This window comes from Xiphophorus maculatus, chromosome 20 (assembly GCF_002775205.1).
Source record: "Xiphophorus maculatus strain JP 163 A chromosome 20, X_maculatus-5.0-male, whole genome shotgun sequence".
Taxonomy (NCBI): domain Eukaryota; kingdom Metazoa; phylum Chordata; class Actinopteri; order Cyprinodontiformes; family Poeciliidae; genus Xiphophorus; species Xiphophorus maculatus.
Window position 1 is genome coordinate 14,653,673 of NC_036462.1, and position 25,339 is coordinate 14,679,011.

The 25,339-nt window shown below is 37.8% G+C and overlaps 1 protein-coding gene across 1 annotated transcript; it reads right to left on the reverse strand.

The window, feature by feature from the left end:
* Positions 1-303: 303 nt before the first annotated feature.
* Positions 304-24,474, reverse strand: mmel1 (membrane metalloendopeptidase like 1). Its single transcript, XM_005796945.2, has 24 exons — positions 24,292-24,474; positions 19,084-19,260; positions 18,806-18,850; positions 17,872-17,931; positions 17,564-17,725; positions 17,395-17,475; positions 15,370-15,465; positions 14,734-14,852; positions 13,808-13,873; positions 13,549-13,683; positions 12,890-12,979; positions 11,840-11,976; positions 11,658-11,751; positions 11,449-11,577; positions 9,208-9,306; positions 9,044-9,127; positions 8,866-8,969; positions 8,485-8,543; positions 6,898-7,017; positions 6,632-6,765; positions 6,467-6,532; positions 6,245-6,340; positions 5,490-5,566; positions 304-4,347 (listed from the first exon to the last, which is right to left on the reverse strand). Exons 2-24 carry the CDS (start codon positions 19,238-19,240, stop codon positions 4,248-4,250), a joined length of 2,310 nt encoding a protein of 769 aa, XP_005797002.1. The 5' UTR covers positions 19,241-19,260; positions 24,292-24,474; the 3' UTR covers positions 304-4,247.
* Between the last annotated feature and the right edge of the window lie 865 nt (positions 24,475-25,339).

Sequence of the window (25,339 nt, forward strand, 5' to 3'; positions counted from 1 at the left end):
TATTAACACTGTTTAAACTACGACTTTGGACACAAATGGGCAAATGTCAGAAACATTCTTCTAAAAAAGATGAATTGTTGAATTACACAGGATGTTTCTCATATCAAATGTGAAGGAAGTTTTTAAATTGCAGGTAATTATTGCTAATTACAGTGTTTGGAAGAAGTGGATCCAGAGCCACCAATGAATCAAGCACAAAAAAAATTGAAACCTATTTTGTCTTTTTTTTTTTTTTTTTAATTCTGGTAAGTACTTGTTCAATAAAATGAATGTATAAAGATCAGACGTATAAAGCAGACTCGTGATATTGCACCAGTGGAGACAGTCACTTTAATAGCAATAATTACAGATCTGAGTCACAAAAATAGCCGTCTAGATAATTACATAGCAGCAGGAACATTCATAGAAACATCTTTTACATCTGAAGTCTTGCAAAGCAACAATTTTACTTGATAAATATTTCTTTAGATAAATATTCATCTTTGAAGGGTGTACCGATGAAACAGATTAATACAGTATATAGAAAATAAATGCATTTGTACTTGATTTCAAAGCAACATTTTCACTATTTAAGTAAATGTGAGACAAAAACTTAAAACTATTTTACCTGATTTGGCTCAGGTATTATTCACAATCAACAATATCACATTTTCTTTACTCTGCGTTCAGTTAAGAACATTTGCACTGTTTTTATGGGAAAATATACAAGAATCAAACTCGTTGATCCTCTGCCAGCAATCCAAAGCTGCATCACAACTTCAAATTTAGCCTCCAGCTCCGATTCCTCCGCCCATAACAAGCTTCTCCTTTTAAAGAAACTGCTTGACAGTTTGGGAAATATTTGTAAGAGAAGTTTATCAGAAGGATGCTTGAAGCTGGTGCTAGTTGATGGCTAGCTTAGCTTAGCCTAGCACAAAAAGCTAGCCTTTCTAAAGATTAATGTGTTCAGTTACAAACTATATAAACTCCAGACACAAAGGACTTTCTTTACTTATGGATCACAAAAATAAAGGTTCTCCAACCTGGAGAGTGCAATAAAATATCTTCTTTAATTGAAATTAACAATTGACAATAGCCTAAAAAGTCACAGAATACACCGGAAATATACTTTTTATACTCGTATCAAGGGAATTTGCTTCCCTGGGGTTTAAATATATTGAAGTATATTTCTTTAGCTGCTGGTTTGTAGGCGTTTTAGGTTGCAGGTTTATCTTGATTTTACACCAAATGAGGAGGATAAGAGAAAAATAAAATCTCTGAAGCGATCCATCACAAATTAACATTATAGCAGTTGTATGGATATCATGCCACAAAAATATGTTTTCTGTCCTACTATCACAAACGTAACCATATGGAGTTTGCTAAACACTATGGGTACTTCAATTAAAAATAGGGTCTTTACTAAGATGCTGATGTCCAAAGTAAAGTATGGTGGAGGATCTGTGATGCTGTGGGCCTATTTTTCTTCTGAAGTCCCTACAGAGTAGATGGTATCATAAACTGTTTGACAAATCAGGTCATCCTGAATAATGTCTCATGCACTCTGCAAGTAGGTTTCCACTTTCAACAGGATAATGATTTTTAAAAAATGACCAAAACTAAACAAACTTTTTTTATATATTTCACAACATACAACTTTTCACCAGCTAATTAAATGTAGTTAGATTAAGATTAAAGTGTTTTTTCTCTTTCTTAGTGGAAGGTTATGCAACCAGAAAAACAACTTAAATTCATTGGAAGGATTTTTACATGATGTGGACAATAACTGTGGAAGTTGCTGTATTTTTGGCATTTTGAAAATTTAACAAACAAATGGTAAACAAAAAACATCTGGGTTATTTCCCTTTACACAGTATCATCAGTAAATCCACTGAAGTTATGGTGGTAAGATTTGGGAAAAACAAAACAACTTTCTTTGAAGAGCAACACATTTCTCTCTAGTTGCACCAACCAGCATTAGATAATATATTAATGTTTACATCATACATACATCATACATTATATGAATGTAAACATCCATCCATTTTTAATATTCATTTAAAATTTAATTATATTTTAAGTGGATAATATTTCCCAAATGTCAAATATTAACTTGACAGGTGCATTTCAGCACATTAGAATATCACTGAAAAGTTAATTTTAGCAATTAAATTCAAACTTTGGACAAACTTACACTATTTTATAAGATCAATAACAAAATATTTAACACAATAATTTTATGTTGCGGCCTAAAAAATAATGGAGAAGACACAGACCGCCTTCACATCCAAGGCTTTCACATCCACGCATAGTAGTGGAAAGTTTAGTGGAAGTAAAATTGAGGATTAAAAAAAAGATGCAAAGTAACATGGATAAGAACAATCTTTAAGGTTTGCAATTTCTTTTCTTTATTAACATTTTCAGGCATAAATTATCCTGGATGAGTTCTCTCTGGGTATTTTAGATGCTAAGTGGTCTGAATGGTTTCTGTAATTTACCTTCAGGACAGAGAGTGTGCCTGCGTGCCTCTGTCTCTGCTAAGTGGCTACAGACGATGGGTTAATTGTAATAAACATCAAATTTAACACAAACTCCTGAAATATGTCGTTCTCTGTGCAATTAAAATTTATTAAGGTTCCACTTTATGAACTTAATTACTAAAATAAAGTACCTTTATGATGATAAAACGATTTACTGAGATGCATCTGATATTTAGCTGTACACATCAGCTTTTATGAGGACATCCGTCTGTCATCTGTGTTTCCCTACCCGCTCACGCGTGTCACAACAGTATTTGCCAGGAGGTGAAGACAAAGAGACGGACTATAAATTATCAGCGTTCACATTCAATAATGCAGCCTCTGTCGAGACCTAACAGTCATGTTCAGTTTACCAAGGCATCCTAAATTTAACACCAAGAGCAAATATTCTAACCAGCTGTCTGTTGTCTGCGTTTCAAAGTTCTGCTCAGCCAGCATCTGAAGTATGATGTTGGTTCGGGTTTGATTCTCCTGTCATTACCTATTAATAAGGGTAGAAAATAACAGTCCTGGTCCTGGCCAGTCTCCTTAATGGCAACAATCCTCAGTGATGCTGCCTGTGGCGGCGGCGGCGGACCCTCATTTAGGCACACTTCACTTTTCTTTTCATCTTACAGAGCTGATCAGTGCGAGATCAGAAGGCGAAAGACTTCAACGTCAGGAGTTTCCGTTTCCTTTCATGTAAGCGGCCGAACACCGAGGCTAAAACTCCTGCAATCCTGTTTCCTCTCAGGAGAGAAGCTTCTCAACAAATCAACTGGGATTCTGTAGCCGATATTATACAAGTTAGATGATCTGGCAGCTGAACAGAAGTTTTAATTGTTCAGCCAAGTGTGAGTGAATAAAGCACTGTAAGTGGGAGGTGTCCACCCTCAAGCATCTGGACTTACTTTGATTTAAAGTCCAAACTGGCAGAACCGCTCACTTATAATCTACGACCTTTAGGGGTATTGAACAAGCTTTAAAGCTGCAGGCTGCAAGCATCTTCCAAAAAAGGTGAACTGTGGTTTATTGCTGATTTTTGCAATAAATTTGGGCTAACAATCGTCTGCAGAAACAGAGAAACAGTTAGTGTAAAAAATATGGGAAGCTGCAGCTCTGTATTAATGCTAATTTAAAACTTCAAGCTGCAAAGATTTAACAGTCTTAAAGTCTTTAGATGATTTGTTTTCACGTTACAGTGACCAAAACCCTCTGAGTGTGTTTAATTCACTGTAGCTTTACTTTAGCAAAGCTTCCTTCATTTATTTCATAGCCTTTCAAAAATAAATTTGTTCTATCGGTTTTTTTTTATTCTAAATGTCCTAAGAATCAATATATTAGACCTAACAAAGCCAACTTTGTGCTGAGATGTTTCCAGATAAATCAGAAAGATGTTTATAAAATATACATGTTAATGGTTTGTTCATCAAAAGCTTTAGGCTTTAACCCTCTCAGAAGGGTTTATGTTTTTAAATGTAGACTTTTTATTCATCTACCCACTTGGTTTCATTAGTATTGCACAAGAAAAAGAACAAGTGACCTCGGCTAGCAAGAGACAACTCTTCCTGCTTGAGAGGAGAAACAAGGGTGTAGTCCAGGATATCATACAGGTTTTTTACATCTACACGTCGGAATCTAAGTTTGCGTCATCGCTCTGCATCAGATAAATTCTGAATCATTTGTGTCTTAAAAAGCAAAACTTGTTCTTTTGATTTAAGTTGCCGAAGGTAAAGAGTTTTGGGATTTCTACCAGACGCGGCATTTCTGCTCAGGGTTCATAGGGCTGCCTATCGGGCACTGGAAGGCTTCTGAGAAGGCCTCGAAGTTCTGGAGAGACCCGAGCACTCTGAGGACGAGAGGAACAAACACACAAAGAACGAAAAGAAACGTTAGATGGGTACAAAAAAAAGATTTTTCATCATACAAATTAGCTTGTAAATAAAACAATTTGCGATGTAAATTAGCCAATGATTGAGCACTTTGAGCTTTACCAAAGTATTCAGACTCTTGCAACCTCTGCTCAGTTTGTTACGTCACAACATCAACATATTTAATTTAGATTTTATGTGCATAAAGTGGAAGAAAAAAACACTTTTAAAATGTTTTGTAATGAAAAAATCTGAAATGTGTGGTGTGCATTTTTTTTCATCCTATTGAATCAACAGATTCAGATCAAAAGACTGAAATGCTTGCATTTCTGAAAATTTTCAACTAGATATAAATCTAGACTTTGACTAGGCCATTTTAACACATTAATATGTTTTCATCCAAACCTTTCCACTGGCTGGATGGCACACCTCCTCCCCAGTCTCAAGTCTTTTACAGACTCTAAAATTTTCCCATCCACTCTGACCAGTTTAACTTACCCTGCTAACCCACAGCTTAATGCTGCCATCACCATGTTTTACTGAGGAGATTGTGTTTTCAGATTGCAGCAATTGTGACTTCTTATGAATCTCTTTAAATAATCATTTTCTGTTTCTTCTCATTTGTAATCTGTATTAATTTTTACTTGCTGGATTTGTAATGTTGCAAATTACAACATTCTCAGCTATTTCTAATCTCGCCTAATCTAATCTAATAACATTTTGAAGAATTTTGGTGACTTTTTGGTGAGCCCAAAATGTAGGTGTTGTTTCAGTCTTCTACCCCATACTGTTTTCCACATTGTGGTAATTTAATTTTTGACTTTTTAATTATCACTCCTTTAGATGATGGACTGAAAAGATTTCTGTTAGATATTCAAAGCTAGAAGAATTATAACCTAAATCTGTTTTATACTTCTCTGAACTCTTCGCCCTGATTCTGTTTGATCGCTCAGTTTCTCTAACAAACCTCTGATTACTTCACAGAACGAGCTAGTTGCACTGTATGTTGATTATTTTGAAGTTTGAAAGTAAAATACAATTAATTAAAGTGTGTTTTTGTAACATGGCAACGCATAAAAAAGTACAAGCTGTATAAATAAATACCCAGTGTTTATGTTACCTGTATTCTAGCGGACTGTGTGAGTCCGTCTTAATGGACTGGCTGGCGTACTCAGGCCGATAGGCACCGCACCACACCTGGAAAAATAAAGCTGTATTAGCACAGTTTATTATGCAGACATGTACAGTTCCTATTTCTTAAATAATTTTGAATATGTTTTGAATTAATTACCTATATTTTATCATTTTGATTGAAATAATTTTCAAACTTTACTCAAACTAGACTTGTGTGTCCTATTATCCCAGACAGATCCGTTTCTGCTAGGGCTGGACAATATGGCTGAAAAACCTTTCACCATGGAAACATTTCATATCAGCCCATATTGATGATTATTGATTTGTTTTTTGTTTTAAAATATCTGAAATACTATCAAGCTGGTGGCATGACCTCCAGGTTGTTGTTTTATTATTTTTAAGCAGTTATGAGGCACGATAGTGGAACCTTAAACTGCTGCTGCGGCAGTTACTCAACATTTTGTTGCTACGTAACCAAAGAGTGAGCGAGTTGCTAGGTAACCAAAGAGTGAGTTAGTTGATTCCACCAACCTTGCTCAACCTTGCTGTTAGAGGTTGAGAAGCTAAAGACTTTCCTTTGTCTAAATCTCCCAGAATGCTGTGCGGTTCTGGATCAGGGTTTAGTGAATGTAATATATTGATACCAATGACTTGTCTGTCGCAATATATATTATTGATTTATTGTCCAGCCCTAATTTCTGTCATATTCCTTGTTTTATCTCATGTTTCCTCTGCACTTACTTGAGCGAAGTTTAGAAAAAAAAGTTGTTTATGATCCATGTCTAGACCAGGCAGTCGAGGTTCTTCGCCTTCTGTTTCCACCCACTTTAGATAAGCCTGTAAACACACACCTTCACTTAGAAAACCCATTGCAGGTCAGCAGGCGGCTAATTATGAGATATGTGGGGCTACTTGTTGATGTTCAAGCAGACACATGTGCTTTTTTAGGTGGCTGACATCTACCTTATAGGCTTGACGAACCCCTCCGTTGTCTGCAATGTTCTCCCCCAAAGTACTGATTCCACTAACCTGCAATCAGCCAGACAAACATAAACACCCTCTGGTGGTTACATAATGCGTGATATTACTGTCAAAACAGAAACACTCTGCCAAAAACAGGAGGCTTACATTTTGTCCACCTGCCAGGTTCCAGATGAAGTTGCCATATTGTTGCACCATGCACTGTGACTGCTCCTTAAAGTGGTCAGCAGAGTAATTGCTCCACCAGTTCAGCATATTGCCATCTTTGTCAAAATTACGCCCTGAAAAGAAGACGTCAGTCATAGGTAAGCAAACGTGATGCATGTAAACATGAGAGGCAGCATTTAAATAAATTTGGAGCAACATTTTTAATTATCATTTTATCAGAGGTAAATCATTAGTACTAATCTCACCGTTGTCATCAAATCCATGAGTGATCTCATGTCCGATAACCATTCCTATTCCCCCAAAGTTAAGAGCTTGATGCTGATGTTTACTAAAGAAAGGCGGCTGCAGGATTCCTGCTGGAAACACTGGACACACAGAAAAAAGCAAAGGATGAATGCTCAGTGAAAACTGACTGAGGGGTTTGGAAACCTCTTAAGCTTTTCCACGTTTGGTTTTGTTGCAAAGACAATCTTCAAGTATTTTTATGGTGCAACCTTTTCAGAACTACGTGGAAATAAAGCTGTAGGTGTTTTTAGGATGGGTCGTTCTTCTTTTCAAAATACTGCATGATAAAATTGGATTGAGAGAATCCATTTTAAGGTTTTGTCAAAGATTCTCCATTGGATATACAGCTCTGGAAGAAATTAAGAGACCACTTAAAATGATCAGTTTCTCTGATTTTACTTTTTATAGGTTTATGTTTGAGTAAAATTAACATTGTACTTTTATTCTATGACAACATGTCTCTGACATTCTAAGCAAAAATTTAGTATTTATTTGCAGAAAATGAGAAATGGTCAATTAATGTATTTGAAACATAATCAATTACAAATTTATTGATGGAACCTGACTTAATGTCATGTTTTGATTGTTGATTCTATGTTGCTTTGTGTTTCTGTGTTTGATATGATGTAAAGCACTTTGAAATGCCTTGCAGCTGAAATGTGCTATACAAATAAAATTTGATTTGATTTGAATGGAAAAGATGCTTTCAGACCTTAAATAATGCAAAGAAAACAAGTTTATATTAATTTAGAAACAACAATAATAATGTTTTAACTCAGGAAGAGTTCAGAAATCAATACTTGGTGGAATAACCAGGAGGTTTCCAATGAGGTTCAGTGCAGTGAGCTCTTTATTTTCTCCAGAGCTGAATATCTGGACTTTGACTAGACCCTTCTAGCTCATGAATGTGCTTTGATTGAAGCAGTTTTGGTGTAACTCTGAGGGTTTGATAAGTTGTAAAGCTGGAAGGCACACCTCCACCCAGCTTCTCATGTTTCCATGTCTCAGCTGAGGAATAGCATCCTCACAGCGTAATGCTGCCACTGACGTTCCAAACAGATGATGTGCTTATGGTGATGTTCAGTGTACAGAGCTCTGTGAGAAGCTCAAACCTTTTGATAATATTGTTTTGTAACTTAACAGTGCTTTAAAATGCCCAACAAATGTTGTCCTGTCACTGTGTTTCTTGCTCTGTTGCTTTTTACTTGCCAATGTTCATCAACAAACTTTGGAGGTGTTCCTAGAACAGTGTCCATAATGGATGAGGGTAGTTTGGTGCTCTGGGTTTTATTTAGGGGTAACAGAGGGTTTGAATGCAAATGCACGCTTGTGAAACTGAAACCATCCATGTTTTTCTTCCCTCTTCACAGTCCTGCATCACTTTGTGTTGGTTTGTCACATAAAATTTCCCCAAAATACTTCAAACTTTGCAGGTGAAATGCTGCAAAATGTGGAAAAGTTCACGGTGTATGAATGTTGCTTCAAAGCGCAGTGGAAGCCTTGTATCTCCACTGAAGTAGCCCCTGTTATCGCAGTGAACCTCTCACCTATCTGGTTTCTGTTTGGTGAGTAAAATGCATTCACCACAGCAGCACCGATGATCCACCTGAGGAGAGATGTGAAGAGGATTATTTTTAAAAATGCATTTTGTACATTTTCTCTTGACAATAAAGATATTATTCTGTGAAACCATTAAAGGAAGCTGACCAAAACGACTCCTTTTAATGCTCAGCTCAGTGACACCGACTATAAAAGCATCAGCAGCATATTCTTTCAACTAAGTGCATCCTTTTTTATTATACATGCAACAGAGAGGCCAAGGTTTGCATTATCTGTATGCTTAAGATGTTCTCCAGCTAAAAGCACTAAAGCATCGCAGTGACCATCAGCCCCCACATTTTTGGGTTTTTGAGGAATCTGCCACTTACAGATCAGGATCCACTGGCTCTCTGAGCTTCTTCAGACTCTTCTGTGCTTCAGATTTAAGGTTCTCCAAGATGTTCTCAAAGTAGTGTTCCTCACTGTAGTTTAGCTAAAAAAAGAAATCAGGGATAAGTAAATATTTCAAACAGAATAGACTGGAAATCAACCTCAGGTTCTACTTACATGAGCGTACTCCTCATCTAACTTCTGGTTGCTTTCCTGCAGAATATGGTCTGGATAGCCAATATGCTCCTTTATAGCCATTGCCTGCACAGATTCAAAGCAGCTAGTGTGATTTTCTGAAGCAATTTTTAAAAATTCACCCCATCTCTCTCCTCATTTTGTACCTTTTCTCTTGCTTTTTCTTTGGATGGTGCGTCCATCCAGCTCAGCTCCTCCAGGGTTTCTACATAAGCCGTCTGGATCTTACTGATGAGGTCACTGACCTGTGAAAACAAGAAATAAAAATATAAAACAGATTGCATTCCTTGTTGCACATAGGAATACTAAATTCATTTAAACGCATAGATTAGTGTTTCCATAATCAGCTTAGTATAAATGGTTCATGCCTTGGTTTGATGAATACAATTTTAACGCCACACTTATCCAGCAAACACTTGATTTTGACATATTTAAAACTCTATTATGTTTTAATTTATTTATTTATTGGTTTATTAGTGGGATTTAATTTGTGAGAGTTCAGTATACTATATTTAATACAGAGCAGATGGGCTGAATAATCAGGGAGAATTATCAAGTGCAAGCAGAGCAAAACTCAAAACTTCTCATAGAATATTTTGATCTTTATTTGTTTCAACTTCTTATTTTATTACTAAAACAAGTGATAAAGACAGTGAGACTTTCCAGAAAAAGCAAAGAGATGTCCAATTAAACTTTATTTAATTGGACATCATTTATAATGCACTGTACATGTAAATCTCAACATGATAAAAGCATTCACCAATGTAAAAGCAATAAAAACTCAAGAGCCAGATTAAGCAGAGAGAGAGGCACATTCATCTTCCAAACATTCTCACATTTTGGTAGCAGGCAGGCAGAGAATTTAAACAGATTCTGTTCAGTTCACAAAATATAAAAAATTAAACAAAAAATTTAATTTGTGTGAAATTTGATTTGTTTTGGAGGAAAATCTGCCTATAAATGTTGAACACTGACTGCTGCAGGTTAGATACTCCATACAACCCTTCTTCACTAAACACAAACTATTAGTCACAAATATATCATTTAAATTCATTTTCATAAAACCAGAAGACGGGAAACAAATCAAGTCAGTTGGATGAATTAAACAGAATTTAATTTAACACTTTTAAATAAACTGGAAATGCAGGGGATGTAGATGAAGTGTAAGCATTTTAAATCCTCTATTTTGTACATTTACTGAATCTCAAAGTCCAAAGTAAACATATTATACACCCAGTCCATTAAAAGGATTGAAGACCTGCCCTTTTCACATTTCAGCATCTATGCCCATGCATTTATTTTGTGGATCTGGGCTCATCGTTCACAAGGAGTGGACATAAAAATGGCCTCAATTCATCATTTGCACATAAAAAACAGACTGCACCCAAAGTTATGATCATAGCATCAATAAATACTAAAAAGAAGAAACCCAATTTCACTTTGGTGCCTTCCTTCATGATTTAGGACACAGATAATGAGACAATTAAAAAGGCTGTTTGTAATGCTGAGGACTCAGTGGTCAGATTATGAATGCAGCTCCAAGGGTCCTTTCTCACACACATTCTTATTACAGTTGTGTTGATACAGTTGTGTTGTCCTTGTGACAATGACAATAAAGATTTATCTTTATCTTATCTTATCTTAAATGTGTGAATCTGGCTGTGGTGAATTGTCTTTAGTACATTTTTACTTTTAATTTAAACTTTTTATAAAATGATACAAAGGGAAAATTTGTGCATGGTTTGTGTTTTCTTCCAAAAAGTGTGGAGTCAAAACATTGAGCTTTAAGGAACCCTAAAAACAAGTCAAATACCTCACAAAGTTTTTAGTAATTATTTGACATAATTAACTCTTCTGCAATGAAATAACTCATTTGAAACTTATTAACATGTTCCTGAAAAGTAAATGGATTGCAGCAAGTTGAAGTAAGACACTCAGCCTCTCTCATGTCTCAGGAGTTTGGTTATCCTGAGCCATTTTACCTCTGTAGTTATGCTGCTATCAGTTTAGATATGCATGTTAATTCTCTGGGCTCCAGCTGCCTTTAGATATGGTTTTGTGTGTGCATGGTTGTTTAACAGAAACTTAAAAAGCTCCTGCTTATCAAAGATTAGACAACATCCTTCTATGGTTTTGCTTCCTATGTCTTTGTTACATTTTGTTCCACAGATGGCAACGTTTATTGGTGATTTCTCCAAGAATATTATTGAAATGTACTTAACTCAGATTGAATATGTCGCACTCCTACAATCACTGCATTGTAAATTATTTAAAATCAAGCCGACTGAATGATTGCAGGCTTATTTTTTTTACCTTTTGGGTTTATTTCGGGGCTTTAGCATTGACACCAACTAATGCAGCTGCAGACGGAAGCCTGACAGACTCACCATTCGCTTACTTTCTCCTGCAAACGTTTCACGCACGTACAGCGCTCCGACCGCGTTCTCCATGCTGCTCTGGACATAACGGACGCATTCTCTCCAGGAAGCATCCTCCACAGTGGTCCCGTATAAAGCCTGACCAAACATGCACACAGTTAGCTGACGTTGGAGCAGGCTCGCGTTATCTGGCGGAGTTGACGGTCGGCTGTTTGGACCTTTCTGTAGCGGGCCCTGGCGTCTTTGAAGCGGCGGCTCAAGCTATTAACTCTGTCTGTGATGAGCTGCCATGTGAGGTAGTTCTGCATAGTCCTGCAACAGGAACAAAAGATTTATCTGTGGTTGATTTGATGCAATGTTTCTTGATTATTTCCCCTTCAAGGTTTTTCTGTGGACTAACTGGATGCTGTATCTGGAGAGGACGTCGTTCATCTTTTCCAGGTAGGGAGAGCTGTACACCACAACCTCTTCATCCAACTGGATATCAATGGAAACAGTCGACAGGACGCCTTTTATGAACCGTGTCCAGTTAAAACCCTGAAAAGAAAAAATGATCACATGTTTACAATATTTTTACTCTTATTCAACAAAGAAGTGATTCTAGATTTCTCTAGTGTTAATATTACAGCAAAACATTTTCTACCCTCATAGATAACCACCAGATATCCAGTTAATATTCCAGTCAAGAACTTCCTGTATGAAGTGAGAACAAATTTTAGAAGTAGAGAGAAAATAAGAACATATTCTTTTGAACTGCTTGGTGCGTAATGCAAAGTACTTGAGAGGTACACCAGTTCTTCCTGTTGGAAAACACCCCCAAACATGATGCTGCCGCCGCCATACTTCCTAGTTGGGATCATGTTCTCAGGAATGCAAGCTTCCCCCCTTTTTCAACAAAACATAACGAGAGTCATTGTGTCCCAACACTTCAACTTTGCCTTCACCAGCGTACAGAGCATGTCTCTAAATCTTAAGGTATTCATCCCTGAGGACATTTTCAAGCTCTATGTCGGCTTTTTATGCTGCTTTTGGAATTCATGTCAGTACAGGACATGTTTTGCTGCAAGAAAAGCTTCAACCAGCATTTTCACAGGGTGTCTTACTTTTGTTCGAAGGATGGCCCAGTCTCTTGGAGGTGCAAATTACTTTTCCTAATATTATGGATGATTTCCCCATAATGCAAAAGCAGTGTTTGGAGATATTACCTTGAAATGCATTTTGATTTTTCTAAATTATTTAAAGAGAGTATTTTCAATGTATGAAAACACCTGACTCCAAACTACTACAGCACTACTCTGCCAATAGAAACTATTTTAGCAGTCCTCATTGACCTAAAACTTAAAAAAATGGTGTTTTTTTTTTTATGGCGTATGAAAAATGTTTGGCTTAGATTTATGAATGACATCAGACAGGCGCACCAAGCAGCAGACCAAAGAGAACGGCGACTCACGTTAAAGCTATACGTGCTCTGCAGCTCCGCCAGCGTCATTTTGTTGTACAGAACTGTGACATCCTGGCGTTCCTCTGCTGGTGATGTTGCCTGTCCAGAAACAGGAGGGAAACTGTAAAAAATCTCTTTGTGTTTACATTTTGATTCATTTTCACCTTACTTTAGTTTGTTGGAGTTTCTTATTTCAAAAAAGAATCACATCGAACTAGTTAAAGATTGCAATTTTAAACATGGTGGACCTGAAGTGAGAAAAGCATAATTAACAGCACTGGATCAGCTCCTACACTACTTCAATTTTCAACTGAACAGAAAATTAATGTAGCTTTACAAACATTTCTTTTGTTTTACAGTACAATACATACTTCAGCTTCCATAGAGATTTTTGAAATATTGTCCTCTGCTTTGGGTTTTTCCATTTGGAGTCTCATAATGTGGTTGGACTGCTTAACTTTCTGGCTTAACCTTACATCAGACTACCATTGTTTATGGTTGTATCTGCAAAACTTTCACTAAAGCATACTGAGGTAGTGTCACATGTACCACAGCCTGAAAAACTCTGTTTCCAAACAAAATAATAGTTGGAAGTTTCTTTTTTCAGAGACTCGATGTTAGTTTTCTTCTTCGCCATGTTACTTTCGTGAGTCGACATCTTCACTCACATTAGCGATGTCCGTCTCCAGCTTCAGGACCTGCATCATTTCCTCCAAGACTCTTTCGTCATCCTGAGTCAAGTTTTTGTCGTCTCGGGTTATTTTCGCAATAGACACCATGAAATGTAGGTAGGCCTCTCGAACCTGTGACACAAACCTAGAAGTTATTGGTTTGTATTTGCGCTTCAGTATGAACTGCATGTTCTTCACAAAAACCCAAACTTTTGTTTATTTTAAGTGTTGTTGGAAGATTTCAGCAAAATGTCACCTTTTTGTAGTTCCCGTCATTAAAATAGTAGTCTCTAGAAGGCATTCCAAGTCCTGGCTGATCGATCTAAAGAAAAACACAAGAACAAATAATATCTATTAACGAATAGGACTAGAAGCTATGAGAATATTTTTTTCAGTTTTCACAGTTAAAATTTTAAAGCTGCTGCTAAAGGAAAGGAGATGAAAGTTTTACATTTTTAATGTATAAACCTTCCATATGAAGAGCAAATTCAATGCATTAAAATAGTACCAAACACATGTTTTTGGTTTTGGAAACATTCCTTGCATCCACCAGAAGCCAAACAATTATCCAGAATGAATAAAAGTGTTAATTTGCTTTATCAAATAACAATGATTAAATTCAATAACTCCATACCCTTCGACTTTAACGTTTCTGTGAGCCAGCTGTTGTTTTCTAGAAAGAAGCCACAGTTTGAGTTGTTTACTATTTCATTCAAATGTATTTAAACCCTCCATCTTTTCTTCTTTCTTCATTTTGTCTGGATTTATCTCATGCTGCTGTTTTACTGCAAATACTGTAACACGTGTGATTGTGTAGTTTGTGTTACTCTTCTGCCTTTTGACACCTCTCTCTATAAATATTCACTTTTTAAATTGTGACACAGTTCTGTTTTTGAAAATTAAGTTTTTTCACTTGTCCAACCTATTGTTTAAGATTTTTTTTGTAAACAAATATCTATAATATAGAACAAATTTAGAGAAAAGAAAGAATTTGTGGATTTTGTTACATCATTTTGTGCATATTTTACTTAAATCCTAGGAGTAGATGGTTCAACAAAACAAAATCTTCTTATAACGTGCTTTGTTGTTCCTTTTGGTTTACATTTACAATTCCAAGAGGAAAAAAACCCAGCCTTAATACTTGCTGTTAGTTGTTAATGCTGTCGCAAGCTGTTGTCTTACATAAATGATGTGGCGCTGAGAGTCCCGGTCGTCCGTCCACACATACAGGTCCAGCACCACCTTCTTGTGGAAACGAGCCGTAAGCATCGCCAGCGTGTCCTCCAGGCTCCAGGCTTCCCCTGAAGTAAAAACCAGAATAAAAAGTTTTGAACCACGTGGGCAGCTGTGAGGAAATGATTATATTAAGGGGGCAGAAACCTAGCTGTCTCCGCTGTAAATTGACGAGGCTTTCTGAGTAAATCCTTGTGCGCAGATGCAGCTATGCATGCCTAATTCTGTTTGAGCCACCATCCATGATTACATTTAATTAAAGTGGCAAGAGCCTGGAGCACGAGGATGAGCAGCACAGCCTATTTAAAGCCTGCTTCAGAGTCCTGATTGAGGACTTGCTTCTCTGCCGACGCACCACCCTCCAGAAACCCACACCTGACTGCTCGTCGGAAAAAAAACTATCCTCGGCGGGCCTCTTGATCCCACCAACAAAGCATGTACTCAGCAGTCCGCTGGGCGCAAATATAGCAAGCTGAGCTCTGACTGAATGCGTGTATTTGAGGAGGAATGATGTGTGGATGTGCTGCACAGATGCCAGCTGGTGTAGGAGACATCAGTCGGAGTGTTTAGGAGAGACATTTCTACCTGTTGTGGTGTTCCAGTCCTCTGATGCCACAGGCCAGTCTCCAATGCTGTCGATGAGCTTCAGGAGGGGCTGAGCGTCCCGCTGCTCTATGAGGCCTGCACAGGGCAGCAGTCAAATGTTCAAGATCTGACAGGAAAACGCTGAAAAAAAAAACCTCAAGAGAAACATTTCATTCTGTGAAATGTCATTATGTGCAGGCGCCAGCTTGGTCCCGTCAGCAGCACCAGACACGTTCACTAATGACAGGCAGAGTTCAGTGTTTACCTTTTGTTTTACTTTAAGTAGAGATGTCCCAATCAGGACGTTTTTTTGCATGTGATTGGATTTATGAAAAAATAGGCATTTGCCGATGCAAAGTCCACTAAAATCAATGCAAAACTGCCCCTGACCTGTTCAGATTTCTTCTCTTTTTGCTGTTTTATGGTTTCAAACAAACTTTAACATCAGACATACAAAACAGCACTACGTATTTACATACATAGTGCTATTTTCAAATTATTTAATCTATTAAGAAAAAAAAGGTTCCCCAACCAACCTCATTTTATGTGAGAAATATCGCCTACGCTATAATAACTGCAATAGTTTACTTCTTTTCTTTTGGTTCATTTTCACCAGCCACCTAGAACCTGTCTGACAACATGAAGTAGGCAGAAAAAACTTTTTAAAAAACCCATCAACACATTATGCCACAATTTTTAACAGAAACAAATGAGAAACAGAGTCACTGATACGTCAGTGAAATCTGCTCTCAAACAGAAAATCTTGAATGAGAACGTCTGGCCATCAGTTTGTCTCTAAACTCATGGAATATTTGTCTCAAAGTAGCTCCAGAAATTTAGAAATGCTGTATTTGAAAGGAATACTCTGATTAAAAATGTAAAACGATCTGTGATTGGCTGTTGGCTGTTAGTGTGGTTCTCTTACGTAACACAGACGTAGGTTAGAGAAGGACAGCATACATCACAAATTGTTGTATGTGCAAAAACAGTCTTTTGAGCTCATGTTGCTGGCATAAATATAACGGCATAACGCCATGTCAAAGTGTGGTCTTGCATCCCATTATTTTCTCTGGAGGAACCTTAAACAGGTTACTAATGCTCCAAAATCCATCGGTACTGAGTGAGTCTTTGCAGTTAAAACAATTCTGCAAAGAAAAGTTGGTCATAGTGATGTAAAGTCTCATTCCCAGTCATTTCAAACGCTTGTTGCCACAGGATGGAGGAACCAGTTGTCAATTTTAAGGAACAATTACATTTTCACATGTGGCCCAGTTAGGTTGGATTGGTTGATTTTCTTTTAAACCCCCATTTTGTGTTCACTCAGGTTATCTTTACTTGATAATAAAATGTGTTTGATGACCTGAAACACTTAAATGTGACGAAAAAGCAAAAGCAGAAGAAATATGTAAACGAGCAAAAGCTTTACAACCAAAATTATACTCAAGTAAGAGTAGCACTTCTTCAACTTATTTTTACTCAAGTAAAAGTTAAAGTATGTGAGAGTAAAAAAGTATACTCAAGTAACTGATGAAAAATTATTAATCATTTGATATTTAAAAATTACATCACTAGATGGACCAAAAAGAAGAATTTTAAGAAAGAAAATTACAACAATTTATATAAATAACAAAAAAATAGCAAAATCAGGCAAAAGGTCATATTTTCAAATCAGTTTCTTTCAATAAAAAAACTTATGAAACTTAAAAACTGCAGGTGTGTCTGTGTCTGGTGATTTGTCTTGTTAAAACATGTTTGTTCTTCATTCAGTGGGTAGAAAATGCAGAAATTTTACTCAAGTAAGAATAGAAATACGTCATAATAAAATTACTCAAGTAAAAGTAAAAAGTACAGCAAATTTCTAAAAGTCTTTTTTTATATAAAAAGTAAAGTAAATGTAACTAGTTTCATCGAATAAGAACATTTTGAATTATAATTCTCCAATCAAAGCTGAATTTAACCTGCAGAATATTGCTGATCTAAATAGCACCAAAGTTTCCTCTTAAGTCCTTTTAAAGAAAATCTTACTGTCATTCATGCAGGAGCTGTAAAGGATTTTAGCCTTCTTGATGGCGTCTCTGTCCTGCTCACTCTCTGTCTCAAGAACACCTGCAACAACAAAACAAACACTTCCTGCGTTATCAAAGTTTTCCAAATGCTGCGGCCCACTCTGCACCAAAGGTTAAGCCCCGCAGACCTTTGAGGACAATCTCCAGCTTGTCCCTCAGAATGTCAAAGACGCTGTGGCGGGAACTCGTCTCCGGTATGACATGCCGTTCCAGCCAGCCCCCACAGGCGTACTGGTAGAAATTATCACAAGGCTTCACAGAGTTATCGATGTTCTGCAAGAGCCGAGCAGCTGCACAGAGAGAGAAGCAAGAGTGATAAAAAGAGACAGAAGTAAGGATTCACACGTGTCTTTGCATGTGGTTTTCACAGGGGATAAGAGATTACTTTATTTTCAAAATAAAATAGCGGTCAGGGTGAAGAGGGCGCTCATCTCACCTGCAGTGACACAGTCTGGAGTCGTGCACACATTGTTGAGGTTGGAGCAAAACATCTGGCCTGGGAAACAAACAGTGTCAGCAATTATGAAAGAGTGGAGCGGACTCTTTGTTACAGCCCAGCTGAGACAGAGAAGATGCTGTTGTGTAACTGCTGATGCTTGGAAGGCTAGCTCTGCAGCCAAGAAAGCTCTCCCAGGCAGTGGCGTGCACAGACATTTTTAGGGACAGGTGCTCAAGCGCAAAAAGGCACCTTGTCTTGATCTCACTGCCAATTTGCACACATGCACAAGAACATCTGTCATTTTAAAAAACAGATTGTCCAAATAAAACAGATGAGAACAATTTGACTAATCGTTATTTTGACCATTTCTCATTTTCCGCAAAAAAATACAAAATTTTTTTCTTGAAATTTCAGAGACATGTTGTCAGTAGTTCATAGAATAAAAGAACAATGTTCGTTTTACTCAAACATTTACCTATAAAAAATAAAATCTGAGAAATTTATCATTTTAAGTGTTCTCTTATTTTTTTCCAGAGCTGTCTCTACACCTATTTAAAAAACAACTACAAAGGGGTTCAGGAACATGAAAAAAAAAATCAACTCAAAACCAGAAGGCATTTTAAGTGCATTTTATAAAATACTTATTAATAAATTGGCAAAATTACTACAGATTAATTGATTGATCAGGCAAAATTACAAAAATGTGGGGCACTGGTAACATAGATTTTTAAATCCGGAAATGTTAACTTGTGCCACACAAAATACACTGTAAAAATGTTGGGTTTTTTTATTTCAAAAGGGCATTTTTTTTCTTCAGAGGGAAAAAGTGCAGGTGCTTTAGCACCACCTAGTGTCCAGCGTTGTATGTGCCTGCTTTCAGGCAATATGAGAACATGTCTGTTCAAGGTTTAATTTCCAACATTAGACTCACCTTCACCTGTTGAACTCCTGGAAACATTCGGCCTGTTTGATTGTTCTGAGGAGGGATAAAAGCAACTTTATTCTCAGCATTGAATTGTTCAGATTTTCAACAGTTAAAGACAATATTTCTACATCAAACATCTACTGATGCCAGGACAACTATTATTGTTTTTTGGTTTAGAAACTAGTTTCAATCCGGTTTGTGATTTCATGAAAACAAGATGTAAACTAGTTGATTATTACTTCTTCATCTGGACATTTCCAGTGTGATTGTGACAGAGCTTTTACCTTTCATAGCTGATGTGTAGAGGACGACCAGCCCTGCCAAAGCACAGCTCACCAGCAGCAGCAGAACCGACAGACTTATTTCTGCAACAGTCCAGCGGCGCTTCGCAGCTTTACTTGATTTCTCCATGATATCCATTTGGCTTTCCGATTTGCCCATATTCCTCCAAACTGCCGGCTCTGGCGGGAGAGACACCGTGAAAGTGTGGGATGATCCACGCACAGAGCTACCGCTATGCATGTGTTTGCATCTGTGTGTGTGTGTGTGCATGTGTAGGCAGTGATCCATCGGTAAACCGTGCCAGCTGACCTGGAGCGAGTGAGCTTCAGCTGCACACAACTGAACACCTACAACAACTTCAAGAGTTCATCCTGTTGCACAAACACAGACTGATGCTCCTTTCTAGAGAGATCCAGATTATTTCTGCCTCACTCATCGCTGGTTTTGAGCCTGCTGAATGCACAATGAGTGGAGGCTGTAAAAGTTTCAGCTCTCCTCATTTCTGTCAAACTTTGTAAAAGCATCAGAGAGAATCAAAACATGCCCATCGAGTGTCTGTATCAAAATCCTACTTAGTAGGAGTAGCTGAAAATGTATGTAATATAACTATTTAAAAGAAAAAGTGACATAAGTTGCATTAAAATCCTGTTTAGCAAAACACATGGATGTGACACAACTCAAAAGCGAATAGATATGATTATGAAACTGAACCTCCACACGTACACACACTTATTATATTAAGTGTGTGTAATTGTTTTTGTAATAAATGCATTTTTTATGGTGTGGACCCAAGGAGGAGTAGCCATTTTTATAGAACTGGCTAATGGGGATCCAAATGACCAAACCTCTGAGGCATTTGGCTCAAAGCAACCATAATATAAAAGGTCACAATATGGACGCTGCATCAAGAAGTGAAATGAGCACTAAGATTATAAAAACATCCTGTCATTTGCATCCAGAAAGGTTTTTCTAGCATTTATTTGCATTTCCTCTCAAACCCCTGGTCTGTGTTTGGCTCATATCCATCAACTTCTCAATAATGAGGCTGAAGTTGGAATGTGGGATGACTTCAGAGCTCCTGGGTCAACATTTTGAAATGTTTAGTCTTTAGTGTTCTTAGTAATGGGCCTTACCAAGCTCCGCCCACAACCGACGCACGTGGCCGCAAGTCTCACAAACAAAGCCTCTGTTTCTATGTAAACATGACTCTATCAGTGCATCATTTCTACCGGATTTTCACAATATATCAGCTACTACAATGGACAGAGGAACTAACAAGTTCATGTCATCATCTGGGAGGAGGTTACTGGTTTCTCAGTCACAAGCTGGTTGCAAACCTGAGGCCAGCAGGTGTCAGTCAGTTATGGTAGATCTGAAATTTGGTTTGATGACCTCAATATGAGAAGCTACAGACTGATAGGAGGAACCAAAGAGCTCTGTAAAGGTAAAGGCAAATCTTCTGAAGTTGGGATATAATTAATTTAATTTCACATAATTACCTCGGTAGAAGCCATTTGTTTGTTAAAATTTTATTAAATATATTTGTTGTATTTGATGTTTGTTGTGAATGACGTAAACTCACAAACGAACGAGGTAATTAGTCCAACGTTTAGAAACTACAGCGGCTGTAACACGCCACAGCAAAGGTAAACAAAGGTAAAATAACCCGAACAGGTGATCAACTCAAAACCACTCCTACCTTTTTACTCTCTCTCTCTCTTTGTAGTTTAAGCACACCTGTTACCGTGGCAACCGCCTGCGCCCCGCAAGACGAGCAAAGATTACGTTAAAAACATAACATTCAGTCCGTTACGATATCAAGTTTCCAGGCTTGATATTTATTTCTCGATTATTAATCAGCGCTTCCCTGAACACAGATGGTTGATTGATTAGCTGTACTTGGTGCTAACGTGGCTAACACGAGTAACAGTTTAGTCCAAAGCTTTTTCTGCTAAAATAAAATGTTCAGTGTATGTCAGATACAGATACATTGCATATTGATCTGTTTAGCTAATGTAAGACTGTGTAGCAGACAGGCTTCATGGTGTAGAAGTTGTATCAGTTCTGCCATTATGCTGTACTTAGCTAACGGGAAGCTAAGTGTGTTTGTGAGACGGCCACGCACGTGACCACGTAGAATGGGCATCAGCCAATGAAAAGCGGCTCCTCGGGTAAGGTCCATTACTACAAGGGCAGCAGCTGATTTAGAAACTTCTGGTTTTGTCGCTCAGCATGTGCTTCTCTTTCTGAGAGAGCCGACTGATTGTCTTCTGAATGTGGCATTCATGCTGGAAACACCTTGGCACAAAGAAAATGTGAGCTTACTTTCTCTGACCATTTCTAAAGTATTTGGCCCCATTTTGGCCCTCAAACAGAAGCATAAACAGATAAAACCATAATTCTGCTTCAAGCAAGCTAATTTCTGTGCATAATAATTACATATGTGTGAGCACAATATTGCAAATGAGCGCTTGTGCAAAGGACAAAACAACAATCACCAGTCGCTGCAGTCGCTGAGTGTTTCTCTTTATCTATTCACTCAGCAGCACCTGTTTCCTCCATAACCATCAGTGTTGCCCTATCATTAGGTCTGCCAGTGGACAGGCGGTAAATCAGAGGTTCACACTGCTGCGCCCCATTAGTCCCTGCTGATGAATACTCATGGGCTCAGAAATGGCATTACACGGCGGCATCGAGTCTGTCGAGGATCCGCCGCCATCCGCAGACTGGAGCAGTCTGCATGAGGGCCTCAATCCTGCTGCACCCAAAACATTAAAGACAGGAAAACAACGTTTGTTGCAATGATGTATTTACATTTATAAACATACTAAGGACGCTTCTGAAACATCATCCAAACTTGATTGATTTGTCTTTATAAGCCAATAAATTTAAATATGATATTCAGAAAGTCAAAGCTAGTTATGGCACTCCATAATCCATCTAAAACAGAGGTCAAACATCTCCAAACTTTGCCAATGAGAGATCAAAACACTCATTAAAAAGACTCCAAACAGCTCAGTGCCATTACTGGTCTAAACAAAGTTAATCTGTTCATCCTGTAAATTCAGCATCCAAAACACAAACAGTAAGAAGCCTTAAAAAAAAGAATAGAATGACAACTTTTTGTGTTTGATTTTATATTTAAGCTGCTTACAGAGTGACCCTGAAGCTTAGGAAAGTCAGACAGATACACATATGAATCCATACTCAAACTTTTCTGAAAATTACAGCAAAAGTACACAAACTTGTACTTTTGTGAATTATAACTACACAAACTGTGCTAGACTTTATTTGAAAGTTTAACATAATCTACTATAGTATGGTAAAATGGATAGAAATTTAGATTTGGTTTCCTAAACATTTTATGAAGAAAAATATGAAATCACAACTGACTTTCAGTCACTTAATCAGAAACAGAATGGCACAACTAACAAACTGAATACACAAACCCCACTGTGAAACATGGTGGTGGCTGTGTCATGCTGTGTGGAGGTTTTTCTTGAGCAGGGACAGTGAAATTATTTGGAAGTTGTGGGGAGATAGATGGAGGTAAATGCTAGAGGAAAACCTGAAAAGGGCCGGAAGTTTACCTTACAACCCTAAAGTCTTAGAATGGCCCAGTCAAAGTCTAGACTTGGATTCAATTGAGATCAATGGCAAAAACTGACTCCTGACTGAGCTACTGTAAGCGGTGAGGAATATTAATCAAAACCTTCAGGCTCAACATACAGAAAGCTGGTAGAGACATAAAAAAAATGAAGATGAAATTAAACAAAACACAGGATAGATCTACAAAAAAAACCCCACAAAAACATAGGACTTTGTTTTTTAAATTTCAAATCAGTGAGTACTTTATCAATAACTTCTCAATTGTGAACCACCTAGTTTAGACGTTTACTGCTGTAAAGTAACGAAATGCTGAAAAGTCGATGGGGTGCGAATATAGTAAAACACAATGTGCCCAAAACTGTGAAAACAATCCAAACATTTTTCATTGCAAAATCCTAAGAATAAGTTTAAAATGCTTTAAGTGTTAGTTGTCAGACAACTGAATTCACAGTATAAAATATCGTTAGGATTTAATGTTTGAGCCGAATTAATTAAATCAGAAAATTATTCATTAACTTTGGACTCTTCACTTTCTGATTATGAGTCTGATTTGCTACTTGTTATGTTTTTCAGCGCCAAAATTTCCTGACTGTGTAAAATTATCACGACGACACACAATGTTGGCGCTCAGTTCAGATGTCTAAGCCCATTTAAGCTGAGTTGTAGGGGCTGACGGTGAGGATAATCCACCAAACGCCGTCAGGATTGTCAAATCATCAATGTTTTCGTGTTTCTGAGTCTGTCGGGGATTTTGGAGCGGAAGATAGTATTAGTCACAAAAGAGCTGACATTTTCATTCTGTCCATCTTTGTTTCACTAGATAAAAGACTTGTTGGGAGTATCCTACTCAGGAGAGAGAGGAGAGGGTGGAACAAAATGTTAAAACGCAAAAACTGCAACTGATACCACAGAGTAAAGAGTACTTCAGATGCTCAGTTGATTGAAAAAGATGCTTCTTAACTTTTAAATGTAATAAGGGTGAAACATTAAATAAAAAAATGTTAAACAAACCACATTTCATTGCACTCATGCCATCCTTCAGAACAACATTTTTCACATGCAGGAAGTGTTTTCAAAAACAAAACATATTAAGTATGAATGTGCATTTTCAGGAGTTAAAACGTTCAGATGTTGTCAAGTAATTCTGTGTAAAAAGAGCAGAAATGGACGACATGTCCAAGCAACAAGGTGTTGGGGTGCAAATCTAACAGGTTTGAGATTAACAGGGTCAGAAATGAGATCATTTCCCTGTTAGTTAGATTAATCTGTGCTTAACGTTTCACACAGGGATCAGTGGCTGGTACCGTTTCCCCATAAAACAAACAAAATGCAGGATTAACTCAGGTCAGGCTGTTCCAGCAATCTACAAACTCCTTATTCACCGACCACAAGCTGCTTGTAAACACGACATCTCTATCTTACACTTTGACACGAAAAAGAAAAGATGTGAGAACAGCTTAAAATAGAAATGCAATGAAAGTTTTTTTTAATCATTTCTTTTTGGACTGCTGCGATCCTGACATGAGTGTGATCCCTAAAGGCAGCAACTTTAACCTCTCTCACTTTGGGAGCCGACAGGTATTTTGGACCGACGATCTTACCTTTGTAGGTCGGTTGGAAGAGGTTCCTGAGCCGTTTCCCCCCACAGCGCGCTAATATCTCAACCACCCCTGCTGAGGATTCACTCAGAGCTGGTGTGTGGAGAAATGAGACTGTGCTGCCGGCTGAAGGAGACGTTATCCAGTTCAGCGTGCTGCTGCTGCTGCTGCTGCTCAGGGAAGAAGTGAGGCAGCATATAGGCAGGGAGGGAGGGAGAGAGGAAGATGGGAGGTGATAGGACTGGATTGGTTGTGATTACATGACTGTGATAAGGACAAACATAAAGGAGGTGCAAGTTAGGCGGTTATGATATGCGAGGGGTCAACAGGATGCTGTGAGCGTCAGTTCCTCTTCTTGCTGTGGAGTGTCTGCAGCTGCAGAGCAGAAAGAGAGCAGAAAAATCTTCCAGAGAGAAAAGACAAACATGCTCATAAACTGAACACAGAGGAGCGAGAGTGTTTTATTTTGGGTGGCGTTCTCATCCAGCTGTAACGCTGGTGTTCGAGGAGATCGGGTCTGAACTCTGGCCTTGACTTATTGATTCAAAAGCCCCATTTTAAGGCTGATTAACCAAACTAATTAGATGCTAACGTAGAAAAACTGACAGATGCTTTATACATGGTTGCTCTCTCAGGTGCTTTAAAGACCAGAGACTGGGAGAAATTGATCTTGATCAAACAGAGCATACAGCAGAGAGGAATCTCTCTGAGATGTTCGACGTGAAGAAGCTGCAGTCATTTAACAAAGCTGATGGACCGGAACCCACCGGGGAGTCAGGATTTGCCGCTGAGTTAATAATTTATTCATGGATTCCATGAAGCAGAGAGAATGCTTCCTGTCATGTATTTATTGTGTCTACAGTGGCGTTTAATTATTTCAACATTTCAACTTGAATTCGCAGAAAGGGCGACATACATTGAGGAGTTAATGTTTTCAGAAATAGGAATTGTATTAAACTATGAAGAAAATTACTTTTGCATAGTTCACAGAATGTACAGATGCGACCCTTAACCTCATTTAAGACGAGGTTAACCTCATTTAACCTCACAT

Coding starts and splice junctions, on each gene's coding strand:
- mmel1 (XM_005796945.2), bottom strand. CDS start 19,240: ATGGGCAAATCGGAAAGCCAAATGGATATCATGGAGAAATCAAGTAAA. Junction 17,726..17,871: donor TCCAGACTGTGTCACTGCAG/GTGAGATGAGCG, acceptor CTCTCTGTGCAG/CTGCTCGGCTCTTGCAGAAC. Junction 11,752..11,839: donor CTCTCCAGATACAGCATCCA/GTTAGTCCACAG, acceptor TTCCTGTTGCAG/GACTATGCAGAACTACCTCA.